Raw genomic sequence first — 15,159 nt, forward strand, 5'->3', positions numbered from 1 at the left:
AGAAGAAGAAGAAAAAACACAAACACAGAAATATTGTAAAACAGGTAGGAATGTAGAGAGCACACACACACACCTACACACACACACACACACACAACCCCCTGGTGGGAGTAACTGGGCTCTTGGAGTCAGGAAGACAATCTGACTGGCTTTCAAAGACCCCTGACTGTCCGCTCTGTTTATTCAGATGGGAGCACAGAACGCCACCAAGTCATTGCATTACTTTGTTTTGATCTCACTGATGAAGAACATAAGTTTCCAGGTTCGGGTCGGGCAGTCGGGGTGATTTAAAGGGGCCCTGAACGCCTCCAACAGTTTATATCCCACGTGATGCAAGTGTGTTTAAAAGCTTCATTAAATGCATACCTTACAAAGTTTAAAACGTCTAGCTAATGTAACAAAACATTTGTTTATTTGTGAAGCAGAGAACACGCTACTTACTATATATGCCGTTTCCTAGGCTATGTCAGGTCACAGTAAGCAATTACAGTAACATGAATCAATTAAAACCTGTTTTTAGTCGTGTGTGCCTGAAGTGTCAGCAGATCTGTGCGCGAGTCATCGTTTGTTCTCATTAGTGTTTCTTGGAGAAATCAGTAGCGCTTGAGGAAATCAGGTAATTTGTATTCGCAAATAAGGATACCCAGCCCAACAACATCATGTCGTTTGTAACAGGGTAGTAAGTGTGTTTGTGAGTGTGTGTGTGTACATCAGTGTGTGTGTGTGTACATCAGTGTGTGTCTATTTGGTTTAACAATGAAAAGGCAATTTCTGCATTAGTCTTAGTAATGGCCATGAAGCCGAGCATCATTAGCTCAACACTGCTCTCCAGTGGATACAAAGTGTAACATCAGCTGCGTGTAAAGATTCTTCTCTTCAACATGTAGTTATGGCTTATTTTTTATTATTATAAAACACCATGATGCATGCAGTGCAGCGTAAGATAGGAAACATCTACTTTTATAATGACATTGCTTCTTGTTTCGACATAAACTTAACTCTACTGAAAGTAAAAAAAGGTGATGGTGTCGTCCGTCAGTTGGATTTGATTTTTATTTCTCTATATTACTACAACTAACATTAAAGTTTTCTGAATAGTGAGCCTGCAGCTGACTTTTACCTTCATGTCTCTTGTGCTCGTGCGTGCAGCTTCGTGGTCCTATTTGCTAGAATACAGTAGATGTAACACAATCACTGCTTGACATGATAGTATAAATATAACCTGAGCAGAAGAGCAATGCTATGCAGTCTTTATGTATTGTGCCTGCACATACATTTAAATTGTTATCATTTACAAATGTTTACTGTGTTGTTGTTGTTGTTCTGCCATATGTGTGCTATTAATCTGAACGGACTCATATTCTAACTGTCAGGATGGGTTATAGACCTACAGATACTTCTCTTCCCAAGCTAATGTTCATGTGATTGCAAACAAGAACATTGTATGAATAGGTTTATTAGCAGATTGTGACAGTGCATACATTTAAACACATTAAGTACTTGCTAATTGCAGCTAAAAGGAAGTACTCAGATCTGAAGTAGAAGAAGCAACAGAGACAGAGAGTAGAAATACGAGTAAAAGTCCTTCGTTCAAAGTTTCACTTGAGTAAAAGTAGCATCAAAATATACTTAAAGCATCAAAAGAAAAAGTACTTATGATGCAAAATAGCCCATTTCAAAATAATGTATATATTATTGTATAATAATTCATGTTTCTAACACAGAATGTATTAATGCTCACTTGTTTTTGTTTGGAATCCTTCATCTTTCCCGTACAGTTATCGTTTCTCACCAGTCTTTATTTCTAAACTCTACATCCGTCACTTTTATGTGATTGGATGGGGCCAAAAAAGCTTTACACTCGGGAACACAAATACACGAAGCATCGTTTACCCTCTTTGTTAGATGTCACGTGTAAAAAAAAACCCTGTAACGAATAACAAACATGCATTAGAAAATATGTAGTTCCATCTTAGTAACTGGGAAGACACAACAAAAAACTCCTCTAGCATAATTAACAGCTTTTAAAAACCTATTTATATCCAGTATATTCTGTAGTATACACCACAATGACCAGACTAACCATCTGAAATAAAGTGCAGTATGTATACTTCTGAAACACGCCCCAATAAAACCTGTTTTAAGCTCATGTGTAATCAGAAGTTCCAGAATAAAAAGGTTAGTTATTGCTGTGAAATGAACAAACAGATGCAATGTGTATGCTTTCTGTACTGCAGGCTGTTTAAAAATGCACAATGGCACTTATTGTCTGTCTATTGTATCGTGTTCTACATTCTCCTCTGCTCTGTTGACTTCTCTTCTACACTCCCGCTTTGCCATTGGTGCCTGACAATGGGAAGTACGATGACGTCGACCAATCAGATTAGAGCTTTATTCCATGGGCTTGGTTCCGGAGCGGCCTGTTATTATTTTGAGTAGCACATGAAATAACGGTGAGTAATTCTGATTCTGATAATAAACTGATGCCTGTCTGCCCAATATAATCCGCTGACGTCGCTTTTATAAACTGCTTTGAATAAAAAAAGAAGGCAGATTAAACCTCGGCGTGCGCTTTTTTTTTTACCACTTGACGAAACATTCATCATCATCTGTCAAAGAGATCTGCACGGGAATGGCCTAAATATTGGGAGAAGAGCGGAGCAGCTCGTGTTAGCTTTAGGCCTGTTGTTGACGTGCACACGGAGTAAGAGGATTTCTCATGGTGGTCTTCCCGTCATGAACCGCGTCACTTCCACATACAACCCAGATTATCCGTGTCGCCCACCGTGTCGGTCCGCAGCAGCTGAAGACGAGCTGCTCCGCACCTTGTTTGTGTTTTACCAGCAAGAACACACGAGGAGAAGGGTGCTTCCGGCTGTCCTGTGGCCTGAACAACACAGACACGCACATAAACTACTACAACTAGAACATACTGACAGCCGCCGCGACTCCTCTCCATTGGAGTGTCACCTGAAATAAACACAAGATGGCGCCATAATCTCACTTTTAAACATTTCATTTATCAACAGGTCTCCCGCCAGTCGAACAAAAAATGGATATGTATGCTGTGCCCAACCCGGAAATGCCAGATTGTCCACCAGGATTAGAATACCTGACTCAGGTGAGGAATAAAAGGCTTTACTGAACAGTGGTTTGTCCTGCTTGTTGTTAACATGTATATGCTGTTATTGTTCTGCCTGGGCACTGGGGATGAACATGAGCCTTTAGCTGTATCTCTGTATGATGCATCCGATTTCAAGTATTAAATTACCTTGTAAATAAAAATTAATAATTAAAGTAATGTGTCACCTAGTCCAGTTGGCTGATAGACCTTCCTCACAGCAGACGTGTTGACTTGTCATAGTAGGAAAAGCACAGGTGTCCAATAACACTACCGAGGGCTTTGTTCCAGCATGCACCACACCAGGAACCTTATATCAGAGCCGCTAAATGGAATTCAGCCAACAATAATTCCATTATTAACACCTGTGCTTTTCCTACTGCGACAGGTCAAAATGCCTTCTGTGAAAAAGGCCTATTGTCAACATGAAGTCTGTTCAAAATGTAAGGAAATTAGCAAGTAAACCCTCTTTCCTTCCCATAATATCTACCATCGTCACGTCATGCTTAGGACACAATATCACCAAATAGTCCAGTGACAGTAGAAATCGAAGAAGCAGGTAGCTTATGCCACGAGTTAGTCATCAAACGAACTAGTTTTAAAGCACTATCCCACACCCTAACTGTGAGATAATGGATATTATAATGCACCTATGCTACAACAGATGGGTATTTCTCATGAATGACAGCACAGGTGTAAATAATTTAACGAATGATGGCTGAGTTCCATGAAGCTGCTTCAGGTTCAGGCCCCTGCTCTTGTGGATGCCGACTCACCCTTAAGGCTCACTGGGGAACTTGTGATAGCAATAACAGCTGTGCTGTTGCTTCTATGACAAGTCCGATTGTCTACTGTACAAAGGAAGCTTTGGGAAGGGACTTCTCTACCAGCCTTCACCTTCTGCAGATTGAAACCCCCGAAACTGTACGACAATGTCTCCGTTAAGATTTATACACATCAGTGGTGCTTGAGAAGTACATGACAGAAAAAAAACAATATGCACTGATAAAAGAAGTGACTCCACTCCATGTTTGTTAGGCTCTCGCCTCCAACTGCACATACTCCACTGAACCCAATTGACATTTAACAGACACAAATGCATTACATTACATTACATACATGCATTTAAATCCAGTGTTGTGGTTATCTTGATTCCTAGGTGGACCAGTTACTCATCAAACAGAAAGTGGAGCTTGTTGAAGGTAAAGTTTGCAAACATGCATTGACTTCTGAGAACACATATCATTTATGCTGCCAGTTATGTTTCGTGCTAACCCCGTCTCCTGCTAAATTGTGGTTAACGTTGTAAACTGGAACAAAACTTCTTGGTTAGGTTACATAAAAAGCATGGTTTGTCTTAAAATCGAACCAGGCTGTAAGTACAGAAGGGTTTTGCAGGGTCTGTATAGGTATCTTTATACGTATTGTCCGTCCATGCAGCCCTTGTTGGTTTCGAAAGCAACAACAAGTATGAAGTCCGTAACAGCGTGGGTCAGAACGTGTTCTACGCCGTCGAGGAGAACGACTGTCTGAGTCGACAGTGTTGCGGTCCCATGCGCTCGTTCACCATCCACGTCCTCGACAACTTTGGACAAGAGGTCATCACCTGTCACCAGGCCACTGAAGTGCATGTCTTGCTGCTTCCCTTGTTGCCTACAGGAGGTGAGTGAAGCCACTGTTGGACACATCGAGTCCATGAACACGACGGTGTTCCAGGTGGTCTTTGTTCTGCACGTCCATTATTCTTTACATTCAAAGTCATCCAGTTTTCTTGTGACTACAAATAACACTCTGTTCTCCCACAATCCCTCACTCAGCTGGAGGTGCAGTCCCCCCCTGGTAACACAGTGGGGTACGTCACACAACAGTGGCACCCATTCTCCCCCAAATTCATCTTAGCGAATGAACACAACGAGCCTGTGCTGAAGATCCATGGGCCCTTCTGTGGATGGAGCTGCCTACCAGATGTTGACTTTGAGGTGGGCTTATCTAAACTCAGAAATCCATTACATTTGTGAAAACACAACACGACACGGTAACTTTTGCCCTCTGGACATTTTTGTTGTCGGGGATCCTCCTCATGCTCTGATGCAGGAAATATGTTTCCAATCAGAGCGGGTTGAGCTTGGATGCAGCCATTGCACAGGGCATGCTCCTGTGTGGTACAGTGTGGCCATTGTTCCACGCCTCAGATGGTTTTATTAGATTGAGCTGTGAGGGGGATTTGGGTCAGTAATACAGACCTTTAAGCAGACCCAGAGAAGGGCCAACTGAAGCATGATACTACCATGTCGGTTCCTCCGTTGCAGCTTTGAAGTCATTTCTAGGATAGAACATTCAAGCTGCTGACGCAGCAGGCAAAACGCTGAAGTTGGGATTATGAGTCGTTCCTATGATCTCCCTCCAATAAAACCAAACAAGCTCATGCATTGATCTTCATCCTAATGCAACACATGTCAGTAATATTTCTCCTCTGTAACTCTTTTGTTTTTTGTCGTTGCAGATTTTGACGATGGATGAGGTCAGCAAGATCGGGAAGATCAGCAAGCAGTGGACAGGACTTCTGCGGGAAGTATTCACAGATTCAGATAACTTTGGTATCCAGTTCCCCATGGATCTGGATGTGAAAATGAAGGCTGTAATGATCGGTGCATGTTTTCTCATTGTAAGTAAAGTTAGAAGTGTCTCTTTGTTGTTTAGGATTCTCTTACAGAAAAACACTATTGCCAAAATGTGGCTGTTGCCGATGCAGTCAACTCATATGACCCAGCTTTCGTGAGGAATTATGTCCTCGCTGGTAGTCGGAAACTTCATGTACCTACCACTTAATGCACCACTGAGCCTACATTTTGTGGTGAATGTGACCTGAAACCACTCCAATCACCACAAATGCAAAACAGCTTGTCAGATCTACTTTCCGTAGTAGGGAAAGCCATATCTGCTAAAAGCCGTCGATGCTAAAAGCTGAGGAGATTTTCACAGCTGATTTGTCAGGGACATATCACTGAATAATTTATTCCCCTCAGCTTCACTTTAACCTCAATTTAATGCATAATTGCTTTGTCATTAACATTTTTCTTCTTGCCGTTTTTCTCTATACAGGATTTCATGTTCTTTGAGTCGAATAACTAGGAGCCAAACAGGATATCCGTGTGAGCATACAGACGTTCCTGGAAGAACAAGGCCGCGAAGCCGCGACGATCAGTCCCACAGGCCCCAAACAACCGTCAAACAGATGGTTTAAAGGAAGCACCAAGATGAACCTAAATGTTACAGTTTTTGCATGAACAAAGAAACAGAAGGTTTGTTTCAGTCTTAGCAGCTCAGGTTACTTGGCTGCGAGTGCACAGTGCAGTGTTTTTAGACATTTGTGTTTACATCTTTATTCAGAACATCCATAAACAAGTAGATTAGAAAGGGAACGTCAATGCAGGCACGTGCTGTTGTACAGTTTGTGAAAGGAACAGCTAAACAGCACTTGTGTCATTATATAGTCAAGGTGTTAATTTATAAAGAATATGCGTGTAGCTATATTGTGGGAGAACTGAAGGACTCATGTAATGCAGTAGTTGGTAGATATACAAAGCCCTATGTATTGATTTCTATGTGTGTATGCACTGCTTTGTATGGGTGTGTATGTGCGCTATGAGTGTACTTGTGCTTTAACTGAAACAAACTATCATAGGATTACATTAATATTTTTCAACGCCATAAATACGTGTGCATAGTCAATTGTGTTTATTTAGGAACGGAGATGTTATGGCTGGATATTCCCCGTCTTGTCCACACGAGGGAGCTAGCTTTTCATTTAAGAATAACCCAACACAGCCCAACTAGACACACTCCGTATCTGCTGATGCCATACATATTTATTGGAATATTAGATTCTGAAGACATTGTATATTGTTTGGACAAACTCAGGTTTGAATGCATGCTACTGTATTATAGTGATGGCTACTGCTGGCTCCAGGGATGACACACCGGCACCTGATACTATGAATATAAAGATGGAGATTGAGTACATTAAATCATCTAAATACATTTCCTAGTGTATCAAATTTAAGTGAGTTTAATAAAAAACTAAATATGGCCATAGACACTGCTGTACAACATGCTGTTACATTAAAATATGATTTAATGAGTATGGCCATCAGTCTGATTAGGATGATATAAAGCAGGGGTGTCAAACTCATGTTAGTTCAGGGGACACGTGCAGCACAATTTGATCTCAAGTGGGCCGGACCAGTAAAATCACAGCATAATAACCTATAAATAACCACAACTCCAAATTATTCCCTTCGTTTTAGTGCAAAAAAATACACGTACATTCTGAAATTTTTTACAGAAAACCTGAAATTTCAACAATAGTATGACTCAGTTTATAATTTACACATGTGCATTACAACTTACAGATCACAGTGTATCTTCAAAAGGCACAACACATTTAGTCACAGGTATCTGGAACAGTATTTTACTTTGTGATCAAAACAACTCATTTTTACACTTTGCAAAGTCATCCCGCGGGCCGGATTGGACCCTCTGGCGGGCCGGTTTTGGCCCCTGGGCCGCATGTTTGACACCCCTGATATAAAGTATCGTCACAAAGGCTATGTGCTACATCAACGTTAAGAGCTCTGTTGTAGCATCATGATAATATGATGATCATCATGATAATATCATCTGATTCAGGAAAATAAAAATAGAAAAACATCCATTTTAAATCATTTTCTAACATATATGCTTTTATTTTTGTAAAGAAGTATTACAAACTGCCAGTTGGAAGAGCTAATAGTGTACTTGTGTCAACAGTGTTTCATTCTATTAGTGTTAACATATTGACTCTTTATTGCTATAATATCTCACCCTTTATGAGCAATGTTTGAAAACTTGACTAAATACATGACTTAGTAATTAAAATGGATGTTTTTTGCACTCAATTCTGTTTTCACGACTTAAGTTTGTTGAGAAACTACTGTCAGTAAATCTGAATGATATTCTTACCACCGGTCATTTGGCTGAATGTATAGTATAAACCTGGATTAATAGTATGAAATGCTGCCGCTTCATCCTCTGAAGACTCTATGATTGTGTTTAAAAGCCAAAAAACTTTGAGTCCGAATGTGATATAAAAACAGTACTTATTCTTCTACTTTTGCACTAATTCTGTGAAGTCTTTTGTGTCATGCGATGAATGCAAACAAACTCTGTGAGCTAAGCTTTAAATTTGTGCAAATAGTCCATGGAAACACTTCAATAAAAAAACAAAATGAAAATGTGTGATGTGTGCAGTTCTTTGTTTCTTCAATGACCGAATCCATTTGACATTAACAAAAGTTGACCCTCAATAAATATGTTTTTACCTTAGTACTCACCGTCAGGGGCTCTTCTGGGCTACAGTCCTTTCAATAGAGGTAGTAAATTGTCACGTAACTCTATGCAGTTTTTCTTTTTCTATTAGAGTTCAGCAGCTGCTGTAAATTGCCACATTCACCTTTTTAGAGCAATATTCTTAAACTGCTCTCAACTACAGAAACCCAGCCTGCAGACTAATTGATTGGAGCGATTACGTCAAACACAGATGTCCTTGAAGGACAACATGAAAAGAAAAATGAGAACATTTTTATTTTCTCCTTTTTTCAAGCAAGCCATTAACCTGAAGCTGTTAACCTTGGGTGTAACCTACAGAACTCTCATTAAAAACGGCCCTTTAAGCTTTTTTTAATCACACATCAATGAAAAGAGCTCCTTTGGACCTGAATAAAGAGCAAGGCTTGAATAGAGTGTTTAATCCTTACCGTCTCTGATGCGGTTTGACGCGCCTGATAAAAGCATATTTTCCCCCCAAACCTTTACATGTGCGGGACAAAAGCATCTTTTTCTATTTGACATTAGTTTAATGGAAGATTAGAAACACACAATATTGGAAATATTTGACACAATGTTGGTGGGGCTGATTTCAGTGTCTTCGTGGATATTGTAAATACTCCTCTTAGTTTCACATGAATACAGAGCACTATCTCCCAACCTACGCGCTTCTGTGGGTCATGGCAAAGCTCCCTTTTTGTGATGTTGATAGTTTTTACACATTGCTTGGCATTAGCTTCTGGAATATATGGCGCAACACTGCTCTGAGTGCTATAGTTAATTAAGCTGTGGTTGGAAAACAATGAGAACTGTTGAGGCATGTATATCGAGGGCCAGAGAGAACATGGATATGGATGATTTCTTAATCCATTTTCCTGTAAATCATGGGAACAGTTTTCAGTCCTGGTAGCGGTGAAGCTCTCGGTACAGCAATGTCAGTCTGTCGGTTGGATGTAAATGTCTCGGCGACTATTGGTGGACTGTCATGACATTTGGTACAGATACCCATGGTTTCTAGATAATGAATCCTAGTGACTTTTCCTCTGGTGCAACAAGCAGGTCAAAGTTTTTACTTCTTCTGAGAAACATCTACAAGATGGATTGGCACAACATTTCCCCACGGTTCCCAGAGGATGACGTCAATTGAATTTGGTGATCCTCTGACATTTATGGTCTCGACAACTATTGGATTTGTTGTCATCAAATTTGGTACAAACATTAACGTTTGCCTCAGGATTACAACGATGAACCAACAATCACCACAAACAATGTTGGTAATCCCTTCACTTTTCATACCAGCAGAACTAATTAATTCCCATCAACCTCGGCTATATGTTGCGATTAGTGGTATTAGCAAATGTTTGCATGCTAACATGCTAAACATCAGCATATTAGCATGTGAGCGTGTTAGCATGCCTACATTAGCATTTAGTTCAAAGCCCTGCTGTGTGAAATGCACATTGTGACTGCAGAAGTTCATGAGAATATGTGAAAAAAGTCTTGGATCTATACCAAAAAACGAACTAGAGACCATCTTGCGATCAGACCAGCTGTGACTACACATCAGGTCAGGGGGGTAAAGTCGGAGGGCCAATGGCACCTTCTCAAAATCTGTCGGCACACAGTCAGCCGCTCCTGAGGTAGTTGCTAATACAGTCCTCGACCACAATTTGCCATGACGACACACAGAATTACAAGAAATACTCCGATACCAGCTGTGTGAGCTGTAGCGGCTGTTCCCCGCCCCCATGGTACATAACAAACAAACAAGGCCAAAAGTAAATGTGGAGTACTGTACCACCTTACTACTCAACTATCTACACATAGAGCTAACTTTTAGACACTTTCTCTCTTGTTCCCTCTGTATCTTGACGACCATTTATATGGATGCTGCAGTCTGACAGCCAACTCCTACTGACCCCACATTTCAATTAACTTTACTGGAAACTTTCCCCAACTAAAAGTAAGTAGAGAAACAGCTGTTGTTGGCAAAGATTAAAGTTTAACTCTGCAGTGTTTTCCTCGCTTTTAGACTGTGTAGACTTCCTTAGAACTCACCCTCTTTAGAGGCATTCTTTCACAGGATGTACATTTCCTGGAAAGGTAAGGATTGTGCTGTCGGATATTAATAAGAAACGCTCCCCGTTGTAATACACAAACCACACACAAGTGATGTCACTGACGTCATTCTAGCAGTGATTTGCTGGCTGAGATGTCCTGGACTGGGAACAGCTGCAGCATGCAGGATCACATTTTGCACAACATCCCATTTGATAGACTTCACTTTTAATTAAGAACTTATTACGGCTTCGCAGCCTAAAACATATGTGTGATCATTTTTGAGTTACTGTGCACGTCTTTATAAATGACACAACAGGGTTTGACATCTTGAAGTGATACAAACAACAATACAAACAACTTGCTTTTCCTTGGGGATTGAAGTGGGTGGGGCAACACGACTGATAGATTTAAGAGTTGTGGGCTGAGGCTCTTTTATTGTTTGTTTCATTGAATTGCTCAATTACAGCACATATTTTAGCTGAAATGAATTTTAGATGGCAATGTGAAGACCGATTGGTTTCACTGATTTATCCAAGAGTCCCAGAGTCTTCATGGGAACAATGTTTATACTCTGGCCAGCTCTACTTTCCAGCCAACACGGAACAAAAAATATACTTCTCTGATTACTTCTGGAGCCCAACACACACGAGAGATAAACAGAGTGTAGTTTGCGCACTACGGACAGCACACAGGATCTGGAATTTCTGTTGCTTTAAACCCACTGTGCAAACAAATGGCTAAGGCAACACATGTGCAAACGCAGCCAAGGCAAACACCATAGACACACACTTGGGGGAGAGAAAGCAGATGTAAAATATAACAAGGGGGATGGCATTCCTGGGAACAAATCAAAGACAGTATGACCTCACCAACGCTGACTCCTGAAAGTGATGCGCATACACAATGTGAATAACAGACACTCGCTCTGAGTTGCAATCAGAGCTCCCCTGTTCCTTGTTTTGGTAACCTGGCCAGACGCTCGTGCATGTCCGTGCATGTTGGTGCATGTCTGTGCAGTGTGAGCCCGAACTCTATTTTACTAGCAGGTTAACTAGCTAGCTAATAATTACATGACATGGATTTAGGTCACTTGGCAGATTGAAGAAATAGCTCTTTACCAAGCTGAATGTTACTAAAATAACTCTTCACTGTAAAACAATATCATTGTCCAGACAATGATTACATTTCCTCCAAACTGTAAGTAAATCCTGTAAAAACATAAACACGATAAAGGTAGAACTAGAAGGACAGGATAAGTGCAAGGTTGCATCCCCTCAACCTACTTCTGGTGGGCGTGTTTTATTTTAAGCCTTGTGGTTTAACATGGCCACCTAATGATGACGTTCAAATGAAAGGCCAGCAGAAGAGGTCATTATGTGGAACACTGCCCAAAAAACCCCCGTCTACGCAGGAGAAATGCAATTTTATAAGTCTGAAAAACACACGTGTTCGAAAACTGCAAACATCTTCAACTGTGCACTTAATATAAACTGCTGCTCAACTCTTTACCGTAAACTCAGGTTTGTTGTGTGAGACAATAGAAGGCAGACCGCCCATGATCAAAGTGAATTATTCCATGTCTAACCTCTTTTTCCTTTTGTGGCCAGACTCTGGGGTGACATTAAAATTGTACTTGCTGTGCTTGTTAAAGTTCTTTGCTCTTAGATTAAATGAGCTGTTGATAAAACCCTAGACCACACCCTGGGCCCATGGATGCCCCGTGGCCTCATAAGTGGGACCACGTAGACAGAACTGAGCCAGGGATGGCGTAAAGAGAAATCCTCCAGGAAGACGAGCCGAGGTGGGGAAAGGAGAACTGCCCTTCCCATTGATCTGGACTAGTAATTTAACTTCCTGCTGAGTGATCAAAGCATTTGGGATAAAAATAAAACCTGTTCTTTAACAATCATGGTGCAATTGTGGGTTCCCAAGCAAGGTTTAGGGGACCAAGTGTCTAGGATATGTGACTCACCAGTGAAATTGCTAAACCATCCGGTTGTACCACCAAAAGAGGGTTACAAAAAATAGAGTAGAGGGAAATCCAAGGTGTAACCAAACCACAGGCAGTTATGTGATTTTGGCTTTAGATATCGCTTAAAGCAGTACAATTACACTTTCCATGGCCAAAAGGAGACGGTGATGAGACTGCATCAACATCATTAAACTCTAACTGAGGCCATATCAACATGCGATATCATTGACTTAGAAAGACGAGACTAAAATATAACAAAATGACCAAAATCTCTCTTTATTTGCGTTGACAATAAAGAGAAGGAAAAAGAAACGTGTGACACTTTGCATAGACTGGATTCACTGATGTTCAATATAATGTGATTCAACAGTTTTCAATGACTAAGATAAAAACATGCCCAGACCTTTCGTCAAATAACATTATTAATGGTGAACAAGTGGAGGATAAATGTCCGCTGTATTTTCCCATGTGTCCCCATTCTCACGACTTCTCTTTTTCCTCATAGGAAATGTTAGTTTAATGTTCAATATTGGGCATCTCCTTTATACTCTGCCTCCCTAATGAGTCATCTGTTTTTTCTATCGGCTTTATTTAATTCAAACAGCGCCTGTAAACCCACCGTCTCCACAACCGTGCTGAAAATAGAAGATGGTCTGATGTCGTCACCGTTTAGTCTTCTACTAATGCGAGGACAGCGGGCGCTGGAGGGCTTTGCGTTTTATTTGGCTCGGAAATCAGCCATAATTAAAAAGCAGTGCTCCAGAGCACGCCACCTGTGCTGTGCGAAGGTTTCAACCAGTCTGTGCTTCCTCTTAAGGTTTGATAAACAGCAGTATTTAGCTGTAAGCTCATGTGTGCTGCAGTCCAACGTAAGCTAGCTTCTGCTGATAGACTGTGGCGTTGGGTTAATTATGTGCAGGTGTCCTGATGAGCGCCTGGCTTTCTGCTTCGTCCTCATCCCACTTACCGCAGCAGTCTCTGTATTCGGAATGTGCCAATTTGTGCGTAATTAAATGTAATTTTCTCCCCCACGCCTCATGCATCCCGAATTAAACTGTGTCATCAGCACATGTCACTTTTTTTTTTTTTTTTGCAAATCTTGACATAGAAAGGTAAAAGTTTACAAACGCTCATGTAACCTCTGGACATTTATTCAGGATGGAATCACATCCAGGGGACATTTCTTTTGGCCTTTCCACATGTTCAGACTTGAGCCAGTCAATTGAAGCAAACCACGCTGCCAAAATGCGGTTCTGTATCACAAACACTGCCGAGAGTTCCCTCACTAATCCACGGGGCAAAAGTCCCTGTTTGACATTTGTCACTGAGTCGTGAAATTACACATTCTTTAAAGGCTTATTTTTGATTGCAAACAATAGGATTGAAACATTTGGAGTTGTAGCTTCATGCTGTGTTTTAACTCTGTGTTTGTCCGAGCGTCACAGTAGGGAGGGTGAGGGTGAGGGTGAGGTTCAAAGTGGCAATTTTCCTCATGACACACTCATGTCCATAAACGTGCCTGCACAGGGCTGATTTAAATGTCCGTTGCATGCTGGATTACAGTCAAAAATAAAAATAATAGTTGAAGTCCAATCCAAGTATTCTAAGTTGTGTTTTCTGGCATGCGTCTACGTTTTTTGGGATTTATCAGGGCCTCTCTGGGAAGAAGTAATTTTACTCATAAAAAGCTCTGGCATCTACTCCTTCTACATGAACCCAGTGATGTCATTAAGTAAAACAATCTGGGCACTGGCAGTTATCAGCAACTGCCTTGCAAACGGTTTGCCAGACAGGAATGGTTTGCGGCGCGCGGGGGGGGGGACATGTCTGTTACTCCCAATAAGGAATGAGAGACGCAAATGAAACAATGCGTTGGTTTCAAGGCCATCTCATACTGGAAGGCACAAATACAATCCAACAGTTGGTGGAAGCTGGATTCAACACTTGCTTTTGGTTTTTCTCTTCCTCTGTGTGTATGTGCACCGCTGTAGGGAAGCAGGACTAACATCCAACATCTGCAGCATCCGTTGACACTTATGTCATGGGTTAGACGAGTGATGGAGCACTTCTATTGTGCAGTGTGTAGAAATGTTGGGATTCGTTTTTTTGTCGATTGCAGAAAATCAATCTGCACATTTTTTTTGATTTGGCAGTCGCAGCCCCCAGCGGAAAGTAACCGAGTACTCAAGTGATAATTGTACTTTTCATGAGTATATACCTTTACTCTATTACAATTCACACAGGAGTGTTGCATCACGTGTCCGACATCTGTTTACTTTGCAGATTAAAGTTTACTGGAACTGAGTAGTGTGTAGACTGTGGTATTTCTACTATAAGTGTAGTAAAGGATCTGAATACTTCCTTCACTGCTCCTATAAAAAAAGAGGCAATTTTCTTTCTATGCTACATAACCCCATAGTAAAAACAATATATATATATATATATATAAATAACATTTGAATAAAGCCTTATACAGTATGGGAACATTTTACGATTTTTAAACGTGACTTTTGTAGTTTTATTCCACGGTTTGGACTGAATGAAAAGTCTCTTATGAGCATAGTGTAGAAGGGGAGTAGTGTTGGACAGGGGGAGGGGATGCTGGGGGAGGGCTATGGAACAGTAAAGGGGGTGGGGGTGA

General features: G+C 41.0%; 2 protein-coding genes across 6 annotated transcripts in view; one reads left to right on the plus strand and one right to left on the minus strand.

Annotated features, from left to right (window-relative positions):
- Nucleotides 1–15,159, minus strand: part of agtr1b (angiotensin II receptor, type 1b) — a 343,860-nt gene that overhangs the window by 179,283 nt on the left and 149,418 nt on the right. The window lies entirely within an intron of this gene.
- On the plus strand, nucleotides 2,650–8,396 carry LOC115025731 (phospholipid scramblase 2). Its single transcript, XM_029458183.1, is given in 7 exon segments — nucleotides 2,650–3,121; nucleotides 4,281–4,323; nucleotides 4,562–4,728; nucleotides 4,730–4,783; nucleotides 4,939–5,100; nucleotides 5,625–5,786; nucleotides 6,224–8,396. Coding segments are annotated over 7 exon segments (687 nt in total). The 5' UTR covers nucleotides 2,650–3,052; the 3' UTR covers nucleotides 6,254–8,396.

Source organism: Cottoperca gobio, chromosome 20, assembly GCF_900634415.1.
Source record: "Cottoperca gobio chromosome 20, fCotGob3.1, whole genome shotgun sequence".
Lineage (NCBI taxonomy): Eukaryota > Metazoa > Chordata > Actinopteri > Perciformes > Bovichtidae > Cottoperca > Cottoperca gobio.